This window comes from Hippocampus bargibanti, linkage group LG09, assembly GCF_051943395.1.
Source record: "Hippocampus bargibanti isolate YZ-2025 linkage group LG09, ASM5194339v1, whole genome shotgun sequence".
Taxonomy (NCBI): domain Eukaryota; kingdom Metazoa; phylum Chordata; class Actinopteri; order Syngnathiformes; family Syngnathidae; genus Hippocampus; species Hippocampus bargibanti.
The window spans coordinates 9,498,632-9,518,968 of NC_142742.1; the positions used below are offsets into that span (position 1 = coordinate 9,498,632).

Sequence of the window (20,337 nt, forward strand, 5' to 3'; positions counted from 1 at the left end):
ACCAGGAAAATAGTGTATTCAAGATTATTTTTAATATTAATAATATGTATACTTTAGGCTTTAGAAATATAACTATCCATGACAAAACTTCCCACGTGGGATATGGTAAGTTTGCCCTCCCCAACCCTGCCTGTCATCAAATTATTACAATATACACAGTATGATACAGAGCACATTTCAATCTGAACACAATATTAAAATAAATGCTCAATAAAGACTTAATAGTTGTTTTCTCTACTGTATTAGCTATCTGTGAGTTGTGAGAACAGCACAAAAACATGTAAAGCCATTTTTTTCATCTGATGAAATTCTTTTAAGTGCAAACTTTTCTCTCTTGAAAAAGACTTTAATTGCAGCATCCAGTTTTTAACTTTTTTTTATAAGGGGAACGGAGAATAAGGACTTTAAAACAGTCCCCTGCCCTCTTTTTTTTGTTCCAAGAGTAGTAGTTAAAACAGAAAAGTATCAGTGCAAAAGTCATTAGGTTGGAAATTGGGGAGACAGACATAACAGAAGCAACTATCCCAGATGCTCGCTTGATCGTCATAGAAGAAAAAAAGGACAGCTCCACTCAATTTTAATAACCCTGAGCAGTCTAAGCTACACTTCTAGTTGATTTTTTTTGTGTTACAGAACCATTCACTCGGGATGGGTTTTGACATGGAACTTTAACATTAGAACTGACAAATGAGTCAAAACTATTACAGTCAGTACAGCAACAGTCAACATTGCACCCTCCCCACCCCATTGATGCGCTTTTCCTCTAAGGCATAGATGGGCAATCTTTTTCCTATGCGGATTAAAAAAAACAATTAGAATGGAAGGTGGGGTCAGAGTACATTTCTGGTTAAATAAATGTTCTTGTTTTAGGGAATTGCGTGCCATGTGTTTGGCTCAAAGGCCGCAAGAAGTGATTCCCAACCACTTGTCCAATGACATTTTATTGGTCCAAATATGATTTACGACAAATAATGCATCATCCAAATGAGTTCTAGTATTGGAGGTAAGTTACAAATTCATTCAGGGACATGTAAATTAGAATTTTCATTTGCCCCCATTGACCTTTCAAAAAATGTTTACCTGGGTATGTATATTTATGTCTGATAATCAAATTTGGATTGGATTTGCCTTTATTAGTCTCGCAGTGGAGAAATTTCCATTTCACAGCAGCAAAGTGATAAAAGGAATGAAAGTAGAAAAACAAAATACATGAGCTGCTGGAAAGGCAGCCACTCTGTTCACCTGGGTATATTTGTCTGGTATTCAAATTTGCTGAATAATCTTAGAATTTAAAGTGAGGAAATTATAAAGAGGAAAAAAAAGTTGAGCAGAAAGCAAATATATCTTTGCAGCACAGAATCTACATTTTGCCAATCTAAAACAGGCACCTTGGCTCAAGAAATGTTGGGAAACAGCGCTCTCAGATGAATGTGAAATAGAAAAGGGGGGAAGGTGAGGGATTTAAAACAAAACAAGGGAAAACGAGCAACACTCGCAGAGGAAACGAAGAGCCGCACCAGACTGCGGCTTGCGTGTTTTTTTTGTCTCTTTAGCAGCACATTTAGTGTGGTGGGCTATACTACTGTTCCACTGGCAGAGCTGGCTTGGTTTTGGGAGGGCAATATACCCTGGAAAAAGGAAAACAAAAAAAGGAGATTTGCATTAGGGAGAAGAGGACGAAATTGGGGAACGAAAAGAAAGATTTTGCAAAATGCAGCGGAAGGGGGTGGCTGGTTCGCAGAACTGAAATTTGTCAAGAGCCACGGATTACTATTGAAATTATAAATCAGGAATATTTGAAGGGATTAAAGAATTTTATCGAAGCCAAAAACTCCTTTTGGGGGCTTCTTCTTTGACTCAAATCAGGAAAAAAACCCGACAATGAATGGCACATTAAATCCTAATATAATTTTGCACAGCCTTGAATATAATGATGAGTGTTTCATTTGGATAACGACATACAGCACAGCGGAAGTACTTCCCCTCCCTCCAAAAGATGCCTTTCTGCACCCAACGCAAAAAGACTGAACCCGCGAGCACACGAGGAAGTGCATACGAGATTGTTCAGAGCAAACTGGTCGGAGCCCGTGGACCCATGAGCAGCGATTCCCAACGGCGAAACTGCAGGAAGTTACCCCCACATCAATTCACCGGTTCAAAAATGATTTTGTTTGCTATAAATAACGGCATTTTTGTTCATCTCTCTCTCTCTCTCTCTCTCTCTGCCGGCAACAAAAAAAGAACATGCAGAAAAATGAAAATTTCTGCCAGTTGATGGCAAAAAGGTCCAATTAAACTGCATCAGTTCATCCGACGGGAAAAATAAAGTATGTTGACTAAACCGTTGATACAGTGAAGCCCTGCGTATTCGCAATAAAATAATTTTGAATAGCACCCCCACTCCCCATCCCGTAGTCGTTGGCATCCATTTTTAAGGGCAACATCTGGAAGAAGCCTTTCGGGACCATATGTTGTCATGGCGTAGTTCTAAGATGGCGGATTTTTCTGGTGAAATGCGTTTAATTAATTCACTGCCATTCACGAATGTATTCATGAATTGAAAATATGAAGTAGAGCGCCATTCCCGAATTTGTTCGGGTTTTGTTTTTTCTTGTTTAGGCGCCGATAAAGCGCTGGCAATGGCCTTTAGCAATGTTTTTTTACCTTCCACAAGGGGGAGCATTTCCATTTTTTTCCATATTAGCGCTTAGTTGCAGATTCAGCAGTTGTTAAAGCGCTATATAAACCAATTTTCTTGCATTGTATTTTGGACAACCACCCATTTCAAGCTCAAATGTCTGCTATTCCCAAATTTATTCGGGAATTGAAAAGCATGACATGGAGCGCCGCTCCCAAATTTGGTGCGTTTTGTTTTTTTTTCCGGAGCGGTGTCGATAAAGCGCTGGTTAGACCTCTGACAATATTTTTCCCTCTCACAAGGGGCAGTATTTGCCTTTTGTACAGCCGCCCACATTTCAAGCTCGGATAACTCCAGGCCCTTCTAATTTAGGAATTACCTCTTTTTTGATGAAAAACAAGAGTCTAAGGTTTCTTACGCTGCATTGAATGTTGTAGTCCTAAAACTCAATCTTCTGTGGGCCCTGGAATTCGAGTGACAATGACAAAAACCCTGGCACTGCAGTGGACACATTTTTGCACATGTCCGGCAGTGAATGAATTAACTATGAATCTTATTTTGGAAAATTTGACTAATTAATGTCTCCATTGCAGATTTTCTCCTATCACGACAAAAACTAGCAAACATAAGCGAAATTTCTTATTCCTAATACAAATGCTGAATACATTTTTCAGTAGCGTGCGAATGGGCATTTTTCTGGAACGTGTCAACGGTAATCTTGATTGATTTCTTGAATAACAAATGTTAGATCACTGTATACGCTCTCGATGACGTGAACGCTACACACATTTTCTTGTGATTTGGCAGCGGAGCAATGTGGGGGGAGAAGAAAAAGGCCGTGTGATATGCGACTCGGACTTGCTACGAGCTCGTAGAGAGAGATAGGCTTGACTTGGCCCCGGGTTAAAAAGAACTTACCACTTTGCCCGGCCTGGCCCACGTGCAAATAAATCCTTCCTGACAAGCAGTCACTAAGCAGTCCTCTAAAAAGATGAGCACAGTCAGCCTCTCGTGCGCAATCTTTTTACAGATGAGCGGCTCGAGCAGCGGCACGTCCTCCATGCGCGGGCACAGCGCCGTGCCTAGCGTCTTGGCGGCGTCCGTCTTGCTCTTGGTCAGCACGTTGAGCTTATCGCTGCTCTTGCTGCCGATGTGGCCCATGCTATGGTTGCGCTTGTGGTCCTTGTCGTGGTGGCGCTCCTTGCGCTCGTGCAGCGACAGCGTGGCGAACTTGCCGACGCCCGTGGCCACCGCGCCGTCCAGGATACCCGCGCCCGCCTTGTTGGCGTTATTCGTCATGATGGCGGCGGTGGTGGTCGTGGGGGCGCCGGCGGCGGTGGAATGAGGCAGGCTGTTGGAGCGCGGTAGCGTCGCGGAGATCGCGTTGGATCCGCCGGTGCTCCCGTTGGTGGCGGTGGTCGCGGAAGCGAGAATGGCGGAGCCCGGCGGCGGGACGGAAGCATTCATCACGTTGGTGTGCGTCCGTGTCCGTGAAAGAGGCAAATGCGGGAAGAGAATGTCCTCGGTGAGGTCCCACAGGCACAGCTGCGTGTCCTGGCCCACCGAGCCAAAGCGGTACGTGACGCTGACGGGCCGGCTCTCGGCCGAGTTGCGCTTGGAGAGGCGCGACTGCGTGCTGTTGGCGCGGTCCCGCCCGGCGTTGCCCGCCTGCTCCTGGAAGTCCTCGTCGCTGCCGCTGAACTCCAGCGGGTCGCCCTCTTCCACGCTGGTGGTGTAGTGGTCGAAGGCCACCACGCTCACCCACGACTTGTGACCGTGGCCGCGCGCGATCACCCGGCAGTCCAGGAAGGACCAGACGGTGACCAGGTCGTCCTCGCCGCCCGCCACGATGTACTTGCCGTCGGGGCTCCAGGACACGCAGAGCAGGCCGCCGAAGTAGCTCTTCATGGTGCCGTGCAGCTCCACAGCGTCAAAGTTGAACACGCGCAGGAAGCCGTCCTGGCTCACGCACGCCAGGAACTTGCCGTCGGGGGAGAAGGCGAATTCGTTGAGGGCGCCCTCGCCCACCGTCCATTTGAGGAGGGGGTTGCGCGTGGATTTACTCTTGCACGTGTGCACCGAGTAGTTGTCGCCCTGCTTAAGGAGCTGGTAGTGCGGGGCCGTGGTGCCACACGTGTGCTCCACGTTGTACAGGTACATGTTGCCGCTGGCGTGCGACACCAGGAACAGGCTCTCCGAGCCCGGAACCCACTTGACGCACGTCACCCTGGACTTGTCTATTAGCCTCTGGTTGGAGGACAGCGATAAGAAGTGCCAAAGAAAAAAAACAAACAACAAAAATTTCAATTCGTCTTCCTTTAGGTATTGAACAACCCGCCAAAGACACCTTCCACAATTAAAGCAGTGTCAACACACAAAAACAAAAAGAAGTCCAAGATGGCGCCCGAGTAGGCAGACGTCAGCAAGTGCTCTCATGAGTCTTTTTTCTTTTTGTGCGTTTGTGTTTTCTTGTATCACTTTGTGTTGTTGAGAAACGGATACGGATTGTTTTTCCGCATTTTTGGCCACGACATTCATCAAGGAGACTGTGCTGAGCGCTTGCGCCTCATCGGCAGCACGAATATAACAGCACTGTTTTTGATTTGGGAGGGATGCCAGTGCCATTTGACTGTCATTGCTGGACAGCTCTGGCGCGATTGTAGTTTTTTGTGCCAGTAATAGGCCACATTTTTACAGCGCATTATGTAGAGCTGTTGCGGCTTGTAATTGAAGCGGATTTACGTGGGACAGGAGATGTGAGACAATCTCTACAGCTTTTTGTTTGCTTTCAACATTTAGCTTGTAATAGAATGCAAATTCCACTGTGACGTCCCTAAGCCACTGGTGAAAAGGACACTTTGATCCTCTCCTCTTTCATCCAGAACTGTTTTATGCAACAAACAGGGTGCAGAAAGTGCTTAAGATTGAAGGACTGTCTCTGTCATATTATTTATTAAGGTATTTTTTTCTTTTAACTTCAAGTGGCACCGCGAGAGAAGCTGCCTTCCCAGCAGCTCCTGTATTTTGTTTTCCTTTCCTCTTCCTTTCATAACTTTGCTGCTGTGAAATGTAAATTTCTTCTCCACCGAGTGACTAATAAAGGCTAATCCAATCCAAAAACAATTGGGAATGAAACAACATTAATGCATTTTAAAATGAATTTCTGTGTTAATATGAACAGGCTCAGTTTAAAGAGTAAAACTGATATCTCATTAATTCCTTCACTGCCATTCCCAAATTTATTTGGGAATTGAAAAGTATGACGTGGAGTGCCATTCCGGAATTTGCTCGGGTTTTGGTTCTTCTTGTGGGGGGTGCCAATAAAGCGCTGGTCAGACCTCTGGCAAAGTTTTTTTTCCCCTCCCACGAGGGGGCAGCAATTGTCTTTTGTCCATGTTGGCGCTTTGTTACAGCTTCACTTGTTGTTAGAGCGCTATATAAATCAATATGTATGTCTTGTATTTTGTACAGCCGGCCCCATTTCAAGCTCAGATACCTCCATAACTCCAGATCCATATAACTTAGGAATTAACTCTTTTTTTTTCGATGAAAGAAGGTGCATCTCCGGTTTCTAACACTGGAATGAATGTTTATTTACTCCTAAAAGTCAATCTTCTGTGGGTCAATTTGAGTGAAAAAAACAAAAACCCTGGCAATGGAGTGGACACATTTTTGCATTTGTCTGTTAGTGAATGAGTTAAGGGGAGTAAAACAGACATGTCATTAATTTTAGCTCTTGCACAAGGCCATTAAAACCCTACTTGAGCCAAACACTATTCAAGTATTTTTTACAACGGTATCTCTCACCAGTTACGCATTATAATAAGTGCCCAGCCATTACCTCCTCGTTGAAGAGCTTGCTGGTCTCCTTCTTGATGGGGTCGATGAGCTGCACTTGGCCGGCCGAGAAGCCAACCAAAAGCGACACGCTCTCGGCTGTGGCGGTGAGGTGGTTGAAGTCGTGACAGGTGGGCTGTGTTCCCTTGTAGATGCGCTTGTCTATGGGCTTGCTCAGGTCAGCAGCCTGTGGAGAAAGGTGGGCGCACAACGGCGGACATTTGTGACGATGGTCAACGCGAGTCGATTCTTGGAATGCGGTCGGAAACTAGATGGATGACCCAAATGATGAAAAGTCACACCAACTAAATTTTGTCATAAACAAACACTTTTGTACTTGTGGTATTTTATTGGATCAGATTTTTACACATCCAATACGCGAAAGGGAATACAATCCAGCTTTATGTCCGTGTAGGCTCTCAGTCGTACAGGAGTGGTCCACCGATGAAAAGGTTTCTTCAGCCGCCATCTGTACTTCTTTGAAGGTGTTGGATGTTTCGCTCCTCATCCAAAGAGCTTCGTCATCGAACTAAAGTTGTGCTGGTAACTGGCCCTATCACCTCATCAGCATGACTAAGCCTATGTGGTAATGACCTAAGAGGTCTGTTGTCAGCACGGTCTAAATTAAACATTATATCTCAAATCATCAGAGCTAATGGGGCAATCAGAGCCAGGCGTATACATTAGAGGTAATCAGACAGAAAACAAGAATTAAGCAGTTTATCTTCAGGGAATCGTCCACTGCTCCCCCGACCTTAGAGCAGGGACGTATCAGAGCAGAGGTCTGGCACGGCCACCTCTGTCCATTAAGGATATATATAGGGCCAGGGTTACCAGCACAACTTTAGTTCGCTGACGAAGCTCTTCGGATTCGGAGCAACACGTCAGACACCTTCAAAGAAGTACAGATGACGGCGGAAGAAACCGTTTCATCAATACAGCTTCATCTCTACCTAGCCTTAACAGCTGCTGCAGCTGTAACAAAAGCCTCGAGAACTGGTCACAAACGGTCAGCAAACATATACACAAACATGGCATTCCAAAAAACATGAAAGACAATTGATTCAACAAAAATATATGCATATTATGTATGCTTTACACTTTTCACTATGTACAGTTCTTTTTATGAAACATTTAGTGCAGTTGTACAGTTCATTCTGTCATGTTTTGTGCAGTAATTTGATTATCGCGTGCCTAGCTGCATTGCGTTTTTTTTTCCCAGGGAAAAAAAAGTTCAGAAATAAAAATTACGCCCAGTGCTGACGCCACCCAATGACAGCACAATATCCCATAATTAACATGCCATGTGGATTGGCTGTGTCTTCTCAGCTATGCCCAGCACCCCCCTCCGTGTTATCACGTGGTTTACCCTTCGATCAGTCTAATCAAGTGCTTGCCGAGATCAGTGTTGTATTTACTTGGGGAGAGAGAGGGAGAGAGAGAGAGAGAGAGAGAGAGAGAGAGAGAGAGAGAGAGAGAGAGAGAGAGAGAGAGAGAGAGAGAGAGAGAGAGAGAGAGAGAGAGAGAGAGAGAGAGAGAGAGAGAGAGAGAGAGAGAGAGAGAGAGAGAACACCCTACTTTGCGTATTTTTGACTATTGCGGGTAGTCTTGGTCACCATTAACTGTGAAAAACGAGGGATGACTGACTTGCTTCTTTGAATGTTGCTGTGCCGATGACCATTTTGTGTTTGGGAGTCTTTTACTGAGCGAGACATAAGTCTTCTTGTGCCGGTCCCAAGCCCGGATAAACACAGAGGGTTGTGTCAGGAAGGGCATCCGACGTAAAAGCTTGGCCAAAACAAACATGCGGATCAAACCTCTAAAGATGAAGGACACTGATTTGCTGTGGCGACCCCTTGAAGGGAAAAGCCGAAAGGAAAAGAAGAATACTGTACATGCAATACTTTGTTTTTTTTTTTTACTTTTCGACCCCCATCCCTTCAATTGCAAATGTCCCCACTGTGGGACTATTAAAGGCTTTCTGATTCTTAAAAAGGCACACAAACCTCGTGAACTCACACCCACAAGGAACGAAAGAGTCATCTTTGTTTCATAATAGCTGCGCAGAGATCACAAAGTTCTTGTCTTAGTGTGTGTTGGCGCAAGCACGTGTCAATTTGTGTCGGGCAGACCCTTTTAGGTTACAATTGGTTTGTATTCAAACGTGAGATGGGATAGGAACACTATCGGGAAACGACTCGATGGGGAATATCAAGAGAGTGAGTCACCATACATATATAAGATGCATCAGATTATAGGGCGCACAGTCGGTTTTCGGGAACATTAAATGCTTTGAGGTGGAAAAGACAGCAGAATAGCACTTTATATTAATAGCTACTGGTCTTCATTTTGCATGATGGTATATTGGCAAAAATAAGTCATATCAACATTTTTTCTTACATCTTTTATTAATCTTACAACCTTCGGCTGTGCGTTTTTTTTCCTCTATATGCAGACCATCCAATCGGATGTAAATTGCGGCATGTGTGACTATTTTATTGGAGGGACAACGATGTGCGTGCTACACAGAAACTATGCTGCAATTTAGCGGTCAGCTGACATTCGGTTTAAGTAGCACACTTGTCAGCCTCAACGTGGAGCGTCTAATAAAGAGCCTGAGAAAGTCCATCCAGGAGGTTTTAAGTTCAACGCTGTCTTCCTCTCGCTGAAAAGAGCATTGCCAATGATAAACGTACTGTTCATTTTCCAAGCGCGCACAGTATGTTCCGAGGCAATTTTGAGATTAGCAAATATCCTCAAAACAATTGCCCCCAGAATATCAGTGTAAAGAAATCTGGAGCGTTTGTCAACTCAACTGTCTTGACAGTGAGCAGTACACCGCACAGTGAAATATGGATTCACATGATTTAATTGCCGCTGCCCATTGAATTTTAGTGTCAAACACTAAACTAGTACAATTGCTGTACACATTATCTATTTCAACAAAGCTAAGCTTTTGCTGATTTGCTGCAAATGTGCATATACGATGGAGAATGCAGAAACCCTCAACAGACATATCTGAACACAAATGGTGGAAAAAAAACACATTTTGACATTCAATATAACAGTACTCAGTCATATCTTATCTATTGTCTATGCGGTGCGAAGAAGCAACATAATGCCCATTGGATTGATTAAGTCAAAGAAAAATAGCTTATTATAATGATGTGATTACTGTCTATTTAAGGTTTTGTCCGATATGCAGACCATCCAAGCGGCTGTAAATTGCGGCATATGTGACTGTTTTATTGGTAGGACAACGTCATGTGTGCCACTGTGAACTCTGTCATACACAACCTGGACTCTTATCGTTTCGAGATTCCATAATTATCTGATATCGACCTACCAGTCGATGTAGGTTGCTTTGTAAACAAAACAGCTCTCAGGACTGTTTCAAGCACCCTCTTGAACCTCAGGATATCACAAAGAATACACTTCAGTGCAAATAGGGTGATCGGAACCAAGTTGGGGAGAGAATGAGGAGTGTCATGAGGTTTCACCAAAGTACTACATGTTAACATATTTCCCTAGCGTGTTTAAAAGTACACGGGTTACAAAACAAACTTCTCTGGGGGTGCTGGGATTCAAATTTTGGGGTGGCCTTTTGCACCCCAAAAATACGCAACACACACACACACACACCACAACTTTAAAGCACTTATGAGTTACTTCCGTCATCAAATTTAAGCGATAAAGGATGGCATTTGTGGCACTTAAAATATAGTGACTCTATCCTCCAAAAACCCGCTGAGCTACAAGCTAAGTGGCTAGCACCGTTCACCCCAATGATAGCAGTGCTAGGTAAACACCTGTTAGAATGTGAGGCGTCGACAGGTGGTACGCAGTCGTCACCAGGAACAACAAACTCTTCGCAGCTATTTTTAAAACCGAGATAACGGACATGGAGGCTCCATTAAAACACGAATAGTAATACCGACTCAATTAGGGAATTTCGACCTATGTCCTCGAAGTAGCTTGTGAAGACACTCGCACCGCTAACTAGTTAGCTCTAAGCTAACTAGCCAAGTCTCTCCGTTTAAAGTCACACACCGGCCAAAGTCGCGCTCAGTAGCCGGACAGAAGGCCACGGGCTTGGGCGAAACAACCGGGCGCTATCGGGGACTTTGCATGTCAGGGCGCAGTACCTTTCGAACACCTTTGTAGATGTAGAAGTAGAGTTCACGGCCCACATTGAAACAGATCCTGTCGCCGTTGCCCGACTGGTCGTTGACGTTGACGAAGGAGACCTTGACCGGGTTGGAGCCCTGCGAGTTAAAAGGCACTCTGTTGGGGCGGCTGTATTCGGAGTGTGTGAGGAGTTTGTAAACGCCTTCCCGGGTGGTGAACTGAGTTTTGATTTCGTTCATCTCCTTCCCTCCTCCCTCCGCCGCCATCTTTGAAATTAACATTCATCCCTTTTCCTCCAAGCCGGATCTTACGCAGAGGCGAGGGCGGGAGAGTGACCGCGAGGGGAGGGGGGCGTCTCTCTGCGCCCAATTTACATTGATAAAAGTTTGTGTAATTAATATGAGAGGATTATAAAATGGTTTTGTTTGGGAATAGTAAAGGTCCACTGCGGTGCATTTGGCTACATTTAATAAAAGTACGTTTCTTCGAAAGATTGTCATGCTAAATCAAGTTTCATGATAAATAATCATTAGTACTGCACCCTAATTTACTTTGACTCAAATATCAAATCAATATTCTCAATGGAATACATTGAAATTTCACGAAATGACAAAAGCCCAAGACATACATGTTAAATTTCAGAAAACATAAATCGGGAGATTTTCGTACTCGCGACTCTGCGGTGCGTGTTAAAATAATGTGAGCTTTACAAAACTGTAAATTAGAAATAAATAAAACACAAAACTGCGTTCATTGTTTATTATACACTCAATTAGTATAAAATGTATTTTTGTTTCACATTTTCTTTTGTTTCACCTTACAAATGAACTGTCTGTATTGTGTCAATATATATTGCTTTAAAAATTACTCGTGGCGTGGTCTTTTACGTAATCTCAAGTGTGATTTAACTTGTATGCTAAGACATCATTTATCAGAATCAGAAAACCTTTATTCGTCCCACAATGGGGAAATTTGCGGTCCACAGCAGTATAACATTTCTTGGCAACCTGTTTACGTTCTTGTTCGCAAGAATTACCAAAATCGATTTTTTAAAAAGGTGAACACATGATCATACAATCGTGGTCTTTGACGAAATACCTGTACTCATTTAAAAAAATAGACAATGAACAGACCAAATAAAACCATTCACACATACGTCGAACCAAGAGCTGGTGACATTTTATACGTCTTGAAATGGTTTAATTGACCGATTTCACGTTATTTTTTAATGTTATTTTATATGTAAAATGATTGGTTACTGCGCTAACTACATGAAATTATATTCATTTGACTTTTACCCGAAATTACGCCAGTCAATCGCCGTGAGCCTTTTTGAAAGTCATTCGGTCACATTTGTTTCATTCCATCTGAGAAATATATTATCAGACAAGCGTGAACTAAACGCATTTTCAATGAAGCACAAAACCACCTGTTGCAAAACACTGGTGCCACATGTTGCTGAAGTTGTTTATTGATATCTTCATTTACGACACCCCAGAAATTACGGCAATAATGACATCATCATTTAAAACACACTCGCGCGATCATACCTGTCTCTGCGTCAGCATGGCTCACAGGCGAAGACGATCAAATTTAATTCCAGGTAAAATTTTAACGACACTCTGAAGAAGGGCTTCTTTTTAAAACAAGACCCCAACTCACGCATTTTTACCATACTTCACCATTTTTCCCCTATCTTTATTTTAGACTACAGTGACAGTGGCCAAATCAGCAACGTCGAGCAGCTCGCCTTCAAATACAAGGTCGGGTCACCCACTTATCCCTTAATCAGCAATTTCAAAGCATGAAAACCACACTTGTTGACTTTTAAAAGTATTGAAATGTTGTATTTTTAGGAGATGTGTAAAGTGGAATCCAGCACTGATTCGGACTCTGAGATTAGTCCAAGATGCTCAGACAACAGCATGATGGTATCATTAACATGCTACTTGAATACATAAAATGTTGTATACGCTGCTCTGAATTAAGAACAGTGATGCCATGACTTGGAGGTTAAAATTAGTCAACGGCCAATGCCGAAAACACAAAACGGAGTTGTCTCCAATCATTTATCTCGATTTAAATGAATGGAAATACCACTAGGATGGCAAAACGCCACAGAAACCAACACATTTTTATGGCCGTTCAATGGCTGTTGTGCTGCGTTTTCTTCTTGGCCACCAGGGGGCAGTACAACACGCAAAACCAAACCACATTTAGACGAAATGGGAAAATAAAAGACAATTTGAACTAAATACCATGACATGTTGTTTCAACAGAGGTTGAAGCATATATGGGCGTAATCAAAGTGCGTTAACTTTGTTTTACCAAGTCAGCAACGGAAAAAAAAAACGCATGTCAGGCTAGTTATTTACTTGAAACAACTCTTATTTGAACGCGAGCCATGGCGATACATAGGGGACAGAGCATTAATAAATACTTGGGCAGATATGTCATTACGGCAATCCCCACAAAGTATGCCTTTTGTTTTCTGGCGATAGCATGAAACAGCTTGAAACTGCATGAAACAGCTTGAAGCAAGTAATTCCCATCTTTTTGAAAGATTTGTTCACAAGCTGCCGAACTGTTGCATGTAGTCAAGTTCGCTGCCAGCGTTTGTAGCCCCGTTAAAAAATCATCCATGTTAAGTCTCACGATTTGGTCGGGAGACTCCTGATTTTGACCACAGTACTTACTTTATAAAGAGACTATTGACACAACACATACATTTGTAAGGTGAAAATAAAAATACAAAAAAAAAATACACTTACCTAATTGAATATATAAACAATGAAAGCATTTTTGTTTTTACTTCTAATTTACACGTTTGTAACACTCACATTATTTTAACACGCACCATAGAGTCGCGAGTACGAAAATCTCTCGATTTATGATTTCTGAAACTTAACATGTATAAAAAATGTATTTTTTCCACCCGAAGGCAAAAAAAGGAGAGAAAAAAAATCAAGGACAGTTGCTGTCTTGAAAATGCCAGTAGGTTAAGACACTATTGTATAAACCCCAATCATGTATTTGTGACAGGAATGTGTAAGCAGTGCACCGGAGAGGTCAAAGAGGACATCGCCACAAATGGACGAATCTGCGGGGCGCCAGGGATGTGACTTGTTGGTAAGATGACTGAACTCTGGCATTATTTGGAAGGGATCATAACAATTTCAAGAGGGTGTCACCTAAATGGGCTCTTGCAGACTCAGAGAATAGATTTTTTTTGTGGGTCAATTGATGATTGAGATGTCCACTAAATTTTGTGGGAAAACAGACCCTGGTGGCTTAATATTCAAATATTTGCACAAAGCACTCTCAACTAGATTGTTTCATTTGGGCGTCTCTAATAAAAAGTAAAGAAGTATATTGTCAATTTGTAGTTTTTGGACCCATATGACGGGAGCTCAGAGGATTCTGATAAGACCAACATGGATGCCAGCACCCCAAACAGGCGAACCAGGCAGCTGAGGAAAGGAGGACGAGGTCGCATATGCCATCACAACAGGCATTTTATCCTTCAGCCTCCTCTGTCCACTGACTTTAGAGCACTGGAGAAGCAAACAAAAACGGCAAGCCAGCAAGAGCCTCATCTTTTGGATGTGCAAATGAAATGTTTGGATGATTCTGAGGTTTGGCTGTCCCAGCTGAGCAAGGACATGACTGGCAGCCAAGCGTCAACGACTGGCTTAGAAGCAAGCTATAAACTCCACGGTGACACCCAGGTGTCCGACAGCTCCTTGCACAGTACAGCTTGCCCATGCAATGTTCGTATGGTGGTCAAAAGGAAGACTGACATGCCCTGTAGTGACAATCTGGTGCTAAGAAAGAAACTATGTGTGGTCTGCATGGAAGAGGAGAAAGAAGGATCATAGAGATGTCCACCAAATTTAGCATGAAGAGGGACTCCCAGATTTTACTATCAACACATGTTGCTTATTTTCTTTTTCATGACCTATTGTATTTATTTTTATTAGTTACTAAAAATATTGTATGGTGTTGATTTCAAAGTTAATGACAGTGAACCATCATTATTCTCCTGACGCTTCTCGCAATAATCAATGAGGATAGAAGACTCCCATTAATCGCAGGGGGATTGGGACCGGAACGAACTACAAAGTGAAAATTCCTGTTTATCATCCACTATGCATTGGCTGTTTAAATAAAGACGTGGGGGGTCCAAATCCACAGATCTCCCATGTATGTATGCAAGGACCCATTTTAATCAATGACCTCCAAACCCCAAAAAGTCATATTGTGGAGAATTTGTATTTTTGTTACATTAGGTGATGGATACCTTGTATCTCACACACATTCACTATCATTTTGTAAAATATTAATCTCAAAGCATCTCTCCCCATTGAACTGAATGGCACTTCCATTAATCCATTCTTGAAGCAATTTATTTGCAGAAGATAAAGAATGCATGCCTATGAGGTTTATCTGTCTACATGTTTGTGTTCAAATATTTGCTTAATGGGAAACACTACCACATAGAACCTTACGGCCCTCCAGGCCCAGAGCTGGACATGCTTGGCTGAAGGCATTTCTCATTTGTTAGCAGTGGCTGCGGTTGTTTGGGGTAGAGTAAACGCTGGTGCGAATGACTGCCGCTGCTCAGCCGCACAAAAAAAAAAAGTTCTTATCCTGTGACAGTAAAGTGATTGATGAGTGATGATTTTACTGTTTTGTGTGTTGTCTTTGTTGTAAAGTGTCCTTGAGTGTTCAGAAAGGCGCTTGTAAATTAAATGTATTATTATTAAGTGTCCTTGAGAGTTTTGAAAGGCGCTTAAAATTTAAATGTATTATTGCTATTATAAATACACTTCTTAGTTCTTTTCTGTATTTGACAATCGATGAAATGAATGGGTTGAAAGCTAAGTTTTAAATCGACTAAGCGCGATATAAATCAATATGTATATGTATGTATTTAATTGTATTATATCAAAGCAGCGAGTTGGCACCAAAAAGCAATGTTTTTTTTTGTATTGCTAAAAATGGCTTTTGACCTGAGAGCAAACGCAGTAAATCATGAAGGTTCACTCTCGCATTTCAAAATCTACAAATTTGCAAATACGTGGGGGTTCGCTGTAGTTGTGATTGGAATATTTGCCTTAGGGTTAACTGATTTTTTAAACTGAAGATACAGTAAAGTCTCGTTATATCGATATTCAAGGGAGTCCGAAAAAATATCGATATAACCAGGACTATCGATATATCCGACCCTGTTTGCATGTAATTTTCTCCGTGCGTGCATAGAAATAGTATCGATATAACCGGGATTATCGATATATCCGATATCGATATAAGGAGACTTTACTGTAATTTACATTTTCAACTATATAATTGTACAAGAAAGTATTGTCTTTTCACTGTTCTATTTTGTTTTGAGGTAGTCATAATATTTTCTTGTGTATAAGGCGCACCGGACTGTAAGGCGCACCTTCAATGAATGAAAGGTTTTCCAAATACTATACTGTATATAAATATATAAAATGTTTTCCAAATATAAGGCACACCACATAAGTCAATACAGTAGATGCTGGGGTTACACACACACCTTCAGTGCCTTGCATGCTGGGTCCGAGAGGACAGTAATTTCATCTGTGCTGTATGTCATGCATATTAGCATATTTGACAATAAAGCTGACTTTGAACCTTTGAACCTTTTTTTCTACAGGGGGGAAATGGAGTCACTGGCTGCTGACAGTAGTTGCGAGATCCGTTATGGCTCAATATTACTTCACATATAAGGCGCACGAGCGTATAAGGCACGGGGTCAACTTTTGATAAAAATGAAGGCTTTTGGGTGCACCTGATACACCGGAAAATAAGGTAATCCAAAATAAATAAAGATATTAATGATATTCAGTGGAAATTCCAATTCAAAGTCATTTTAGTCCAGCAAGATTTATTCAATGTAAAATGCAACATACCTTTTCATTTCCTTAAAATCTGTTCTTGCTCCCCACATCCTCTTTTTAAACATGATATACCCAACTGACAACTTCCTCAAAACCTTCTCAGACACTTGCAAAATAAAGTGTATATATTCTATGACTATTACTGGTACACAAATGTTCACGAATGAGCAAGCTAAATGGGTGATAGGTGATTATTATACGGGTTAGAATAACTATTCAAGAATCTCATTGAACTACTCTGTGCACAGGACGGCCACACCGCGCTCGTAGAAGCTGTGCGGATCCTCCTTGGTGGCGATGTCGAAGTCGACAGTGAAGATGAGGTCGGACCTGGTGAAGTTCAGGTACACAGGCAGAGTGACCTGAGGAAAAAGAAAACTGTGGTGAGGCGGCGGAGAGAGGAAACGACAACCCGTGGATGGCGATCTTTCTACCGTGTGTCTCTTTTCGCCATCGCCCTGCTTGATCCAGCGGAGCTGGGTGAGAGGCAGCTCAGTGGAGATGGAAGTGGACAGGGACAGCTTGTTGTTGGCGCACGTCGCCCCTTGAAGTTTGAGTCCTGTCGCAGAAAATGTGGGTCAGCACAACCAAAATAAATAAATACTATACACCAAAGGAATCCTCAAGTGAGTTATTAATTCACAAAAATGAATGTAAATATTTTTTCAATATTAATTATAGCTTTGTTTATGGAAAATGTACTTTCAGTTAGTTTTCATTAATTATTTATGACAATATCTACATTCTTCAACTTCTTTTTTTAGAATCAGAATCAGAAAACCATTATTCGTCCCACAATGGGGACATTTGCAAATGAAATTAGATACAGACACTCCCCTACTTACGAATATTCGCATTATAAACAACGGTACATACACACATTTTTGCAGTAACATGTAGTATTCTCTCCAGTTGTACACATATCTTTACAGAGTATATATTTTATTAAATGTTTATTTTTCAGTACAAACCAATACAGGTTACTGATACAAGCCTGAAACATATTTATATAAACCTTAAACATACTTATATAAGCCTTAAATATACATTCCATGCAAAATATAGCACTGAAGCAAGCACCTTACGAACAAATTCACCTTACGAAGACCGTTCGTAACATATCGGAACTGTCGCGGCTTGGAATTGAAGTGGATTTATGTGGGACGAGATGAGAGACAATCTCTTTTCATCAATGGATGCTACAGCTTCGTGTTTGCTTTCGACATTTCGCTTGTAGTAGACGTGCACATTCCACCCTGATCCACTGCTGAAAAGGATGCTTTGATCCCCTTCTCTTTTATCTTGAAATGTCCTTACAAGGAGGGTACAGCAAGTCCTGAAGAATGAATGACTATTTGTGTTGTCATATTTTTTTATTTAATTTTTTCCTCCAAGATGGCGACGCGTGAACACGCAGCGGCTCCCCTCTGTCTCCCGGCAAATTGGCGTTTTCGTTTTTATTATGTTTGTTAAAGTCATTATAAGTGCCTTGCACGGCGGGTGCGAGAGGACAGTAATTTCATCTGTGCTGTATGTCATACATATTAGCATATTTGACAATAAAGCTGACTTTGACTTTTGGCTTTGTTCGTAAGTTGGGGAGCGTCTGTACTTCTTTTCAATAGCTGTCGAGTGCACGGTCAGACCTTTGATGCCGAAGCTGCACGCATCCAGAGTGGCACCCTGGGCGTTAGTAACGTTAACCTCCAGACAAAGCTCCTCCAGAGACCAGCTGTTAGCCTGGGCCACGTATTGGCGGGTGGCGGTGATGTAAGCCTCAGGTACAAACAGACTCCCCAGGCAGACATGGATGTTCTGGGAAAGGGACAAGGAATAACAACAAATAGATTTAGATGGGCAGAAATTCCTGTTCCTTTACAGGGAATTATTGTATGTTCTTAGATACCATTGACAAAAATTCATAATACACTTGTGGAGAGACAATCTTGACAATAAAATCCTCCTAGTTTAAAGGACAACCAACGTCTCAGGACAAGTTGTGTCCATAATTTGTAAAATGGCTTCAAATGACTTCTACTGAGCATATTTTAATAAGATTCCACCGCATATAGCTATATTTTACGTTTTAAGATGGTGACGAGTCCGTACGTGACGTCACTAAACGCCCCTGACCGAAAAATGACGCATTGTAGCAGTTCTTCCAGCACGTCAATGTATTTTGCTGTACTTGTTTGGTCTGGGGACCTCGTGTTGGACCCAAAAGCCGCCAGAAGAGGGCGTCCAAGCTCCATATAAGGAATTTATCAGCCTGTGGAAACGGAGGTGGCCACAGGAGGTCGCCATTTTGTGCCTCTTTTCGGTGAGACATTTCCCCTCAATGTTGCCTCAAAATGGCACGGAATAAATTCTTTAATCGATTGCAAACATGTATGCTTTCCTCTTCAGAACTATTTGAATCTTATTCATAACTGGATGTGGACTGGATGTGTAACAAGAAAGCATATTCTCCAAATCTGAAGCCATTGTTTTGATTCTCCAGCAATGCAAGACGTCTTGGCGAGACGTCACGAACTCAGGGCGGGACTTTCTGAAAATGCCCAATTTGCAGCTCAATTTTGGACACTACGTCATTTTTATTGGTGTTTTGCATTTTAGATGCTATAAAACGTTTTTCTGATGTCAGTTAAGAAACAAAAAAAGTGACGTCGGTTGTCCTTTAAAGCTTAAAAGACCCAGTCAGACACTTCAAACACAATAAATGACTTAGCATAGAGTCAGAAAGAAGAAGTCCAAGATGGTGCCCGAATAGGCATCCGTCAGTCAGCATGTGCTCTCGCGAGCCTTGCTTGTTTTGTTGTTTTGATGTTTTCTTGTCACTTAAATTGTTGCACGTCTTGTGGAACGGATATGGATTGTTTTTCAGCCTTTTTCGCCACGATATTCATCAAGGAGACTGTGCTGAGCGGTTGCCTTTTCGGTAGCACGAAAATGCCAGCACTGTTTTTGATTTGGGAGGAATGTCAGTGCCATTTGACTATCATCGCTGGACAGCTCTGGGGTGATTGTGCTTTTTTTGTGCATGTAACGGCATTGAGACAATCTCTTTTCATCAATGAATGCTACTGTTTATGTTTGCTTTCAACATTTAGCTTGTAGCAGACGTGCACATTTCACCATAATGTCCCTGATCCACTGGTGAAAAGGATGCTTTGATCCTCTCTTCTTTCATATAGAACTGCTGCATACTACAAAGAGGGTGCAGAAAGTGCTTAAGATTGAATGACTATGTTTTTTGTGTTGTGTCACATTATTTGTTATTTTGTTTTTTTGACTTCAAGATGACGCCGCGATAGTGGCTGCCTTCACAGCAGCTCCGGTATGTGTTTTTCTACTTTTTCCTTTCCTCTTACTTTCATCACTTTGCTGCTGTGAAGTGTAAATTTCTCCACTGCGAGACTAATAAAGGCTAATACAATCCAATCCAGACTGGATGACTCACAAACATGGTTGTACACAACATTGTGTAGCGACCACGTCAGTCCACTGGAATCCTAATTGAAGTTTCAGAATTAATATCCATATAACATAAGAGCAACTTTAGTAAAATGTTGGTAAGAGTTACACGATTATAACTGGAAACAACTTTAAATTGATCCACTAACCAGTTAGTGAGAATGTGTTACCTTCAGTTCCTTAGCGCCTCCGCTAGCAGCGCCCTGTGAGATCTGCTGCAGCTGTTTGATGCGCTCGCTAAAGTCCGCCACCCACTGGATGACGGTCATGGAAATGGGCACAGTGTAGCGACACCAGCTGCGGGGGAGTATGCCTGAAATACAGGTGGAAAGG

At 42.2% G+C, this 20,337-nt stretch overlaps 3 protein-coding genes across 4 annotated transcripts in view; 1 reads left to right on the forward strand and 2 right to left on the reverse strand.

The window, feature by feature from the left end:
- Positions 1 to 10: 10 nt before the first annotated feature.
- wdr20a (WD repeat domain 20a) lies at positions 11 to 10,884 on the reverse strand. The gene is made up of 4 exons (XM_089004578.1): positions 10,621 to 10,884; positions 6,480 to 6,662; positions 3,557 to 4,885; positions 11 to 1,628 (listed from the first exon to the last, which is right to left on the reverse strand). Exons 1-4 carry the CDS (start codon positions 10,882 to 10,884, stop codon positions 1,575 to 1,577), a joined length of 1,830 nt encoding a protein of 609 aa, XP_088860704.1. The 3' UTR covers positions 11 to 1,574.
- Positions 10,885 to 12,169: 1,285 nt separating this feature from the next.
- Positions 12,170 to 14,489, forward strand: LOC148893592 (uncharacterized). The gene is made up of 5 exons (XM_089004745.1): positions 12,170 to 12,206; positions 12,311 to 12,366; positions 12,460 to 12,534; positions 13,646 to 13,732; positions 13,990 to 14,489. The coding sequence occupies exons 1-5, from the start codon at positions 12,170 to 12,172 to the stop codon at positions 14,479 to 14,481; spliced, it is 747 nt and encodes a 248-aa protein (XP_088860871.1). The 3' UTR covers positions 14,482 to 14,489.
- A 2,008-nt stretch (positions 14,490 to 16,497) lies between these two features.
- dync1h1 (dynein, cytoplasmic 1, heavy chain 1) overlaps positions 16,498 to 20,337 on the reverse strand; it is a 43,472-nt gene continuing 39,632 nt past the window's right edge. For both annotated transcript variants that reach the window (XM_089003638.1, XM_089003637.1), the window contains exons 74-77: positions 20,175 to 20,317; positions 18,177 to 18,345; positions 16,965 to 17,089; positions 16,498 to 16,892 (exon numbers count right to left, since the gene is read on the reverse strand). In XM_089003638.1, the coding sequence (XP_088859764.1) occupies positions 16,764 to 16,892; positions 16,965 to 17,089; positions 18,177 to 18,345; positions 20,175 to 20,317 (566 nt within the window). In that variant the 3' untranslated portion in view covers positions 16,498 to 16,763. The remainder of the gene's footprint in view (positions 16,893 to 16,964; positions 17,090 to 18,176; positions 18,346 to 20,174; positions 20,318 to 20,337) is intronic.

Excerpts from the sequence above, each read along its gene's own strand:
- wdr20a (XM_089004578.1), bottom strand. The coding sequence starts at position 10,884 with ATGTTAATTTCAAAGATGGCGGCGGAGGGAGGAGGGAAGGAGATGAAC. Across the intron at positions 6,663-10,620 it reads TCTACAAAGGTGTTCGAAAG|GCTGCTGACCTGAGCAAGCC; the intron begins GTACTGCGCCCT and ends CTTTCTCCACAG. Across the intron at positions 1,629-3,556 it reads GGGCCAGGCCGGGCAAAGTG|GGTATATTGCCCTCCCAAAA; the intron begins GTAAGTTCTTTT and ends TCCTTTTTCCAG.
- LOC148893592 (XM_089004745.1), top strand. The coding sequence starts at position 12,170 with ATGGCTCACAGGCGAAGACGATCAAATTTAATTCCAG. Across the intron at positions 12,535-13,645 it reads GCTCAGACAACAGCATGATG|GAATGTGTAAGCAGTGCACC; the intron begins GTATCATTAACA and ends TATTTGTGACAG. Across the intron at positions 13,733-13,989 it reads GCCAGGGATGTGACTTGTTG|TTTTTGGACCCATATGACGG; the intron begins GTAAGATGACTG and ends GTCAATTTGTAG.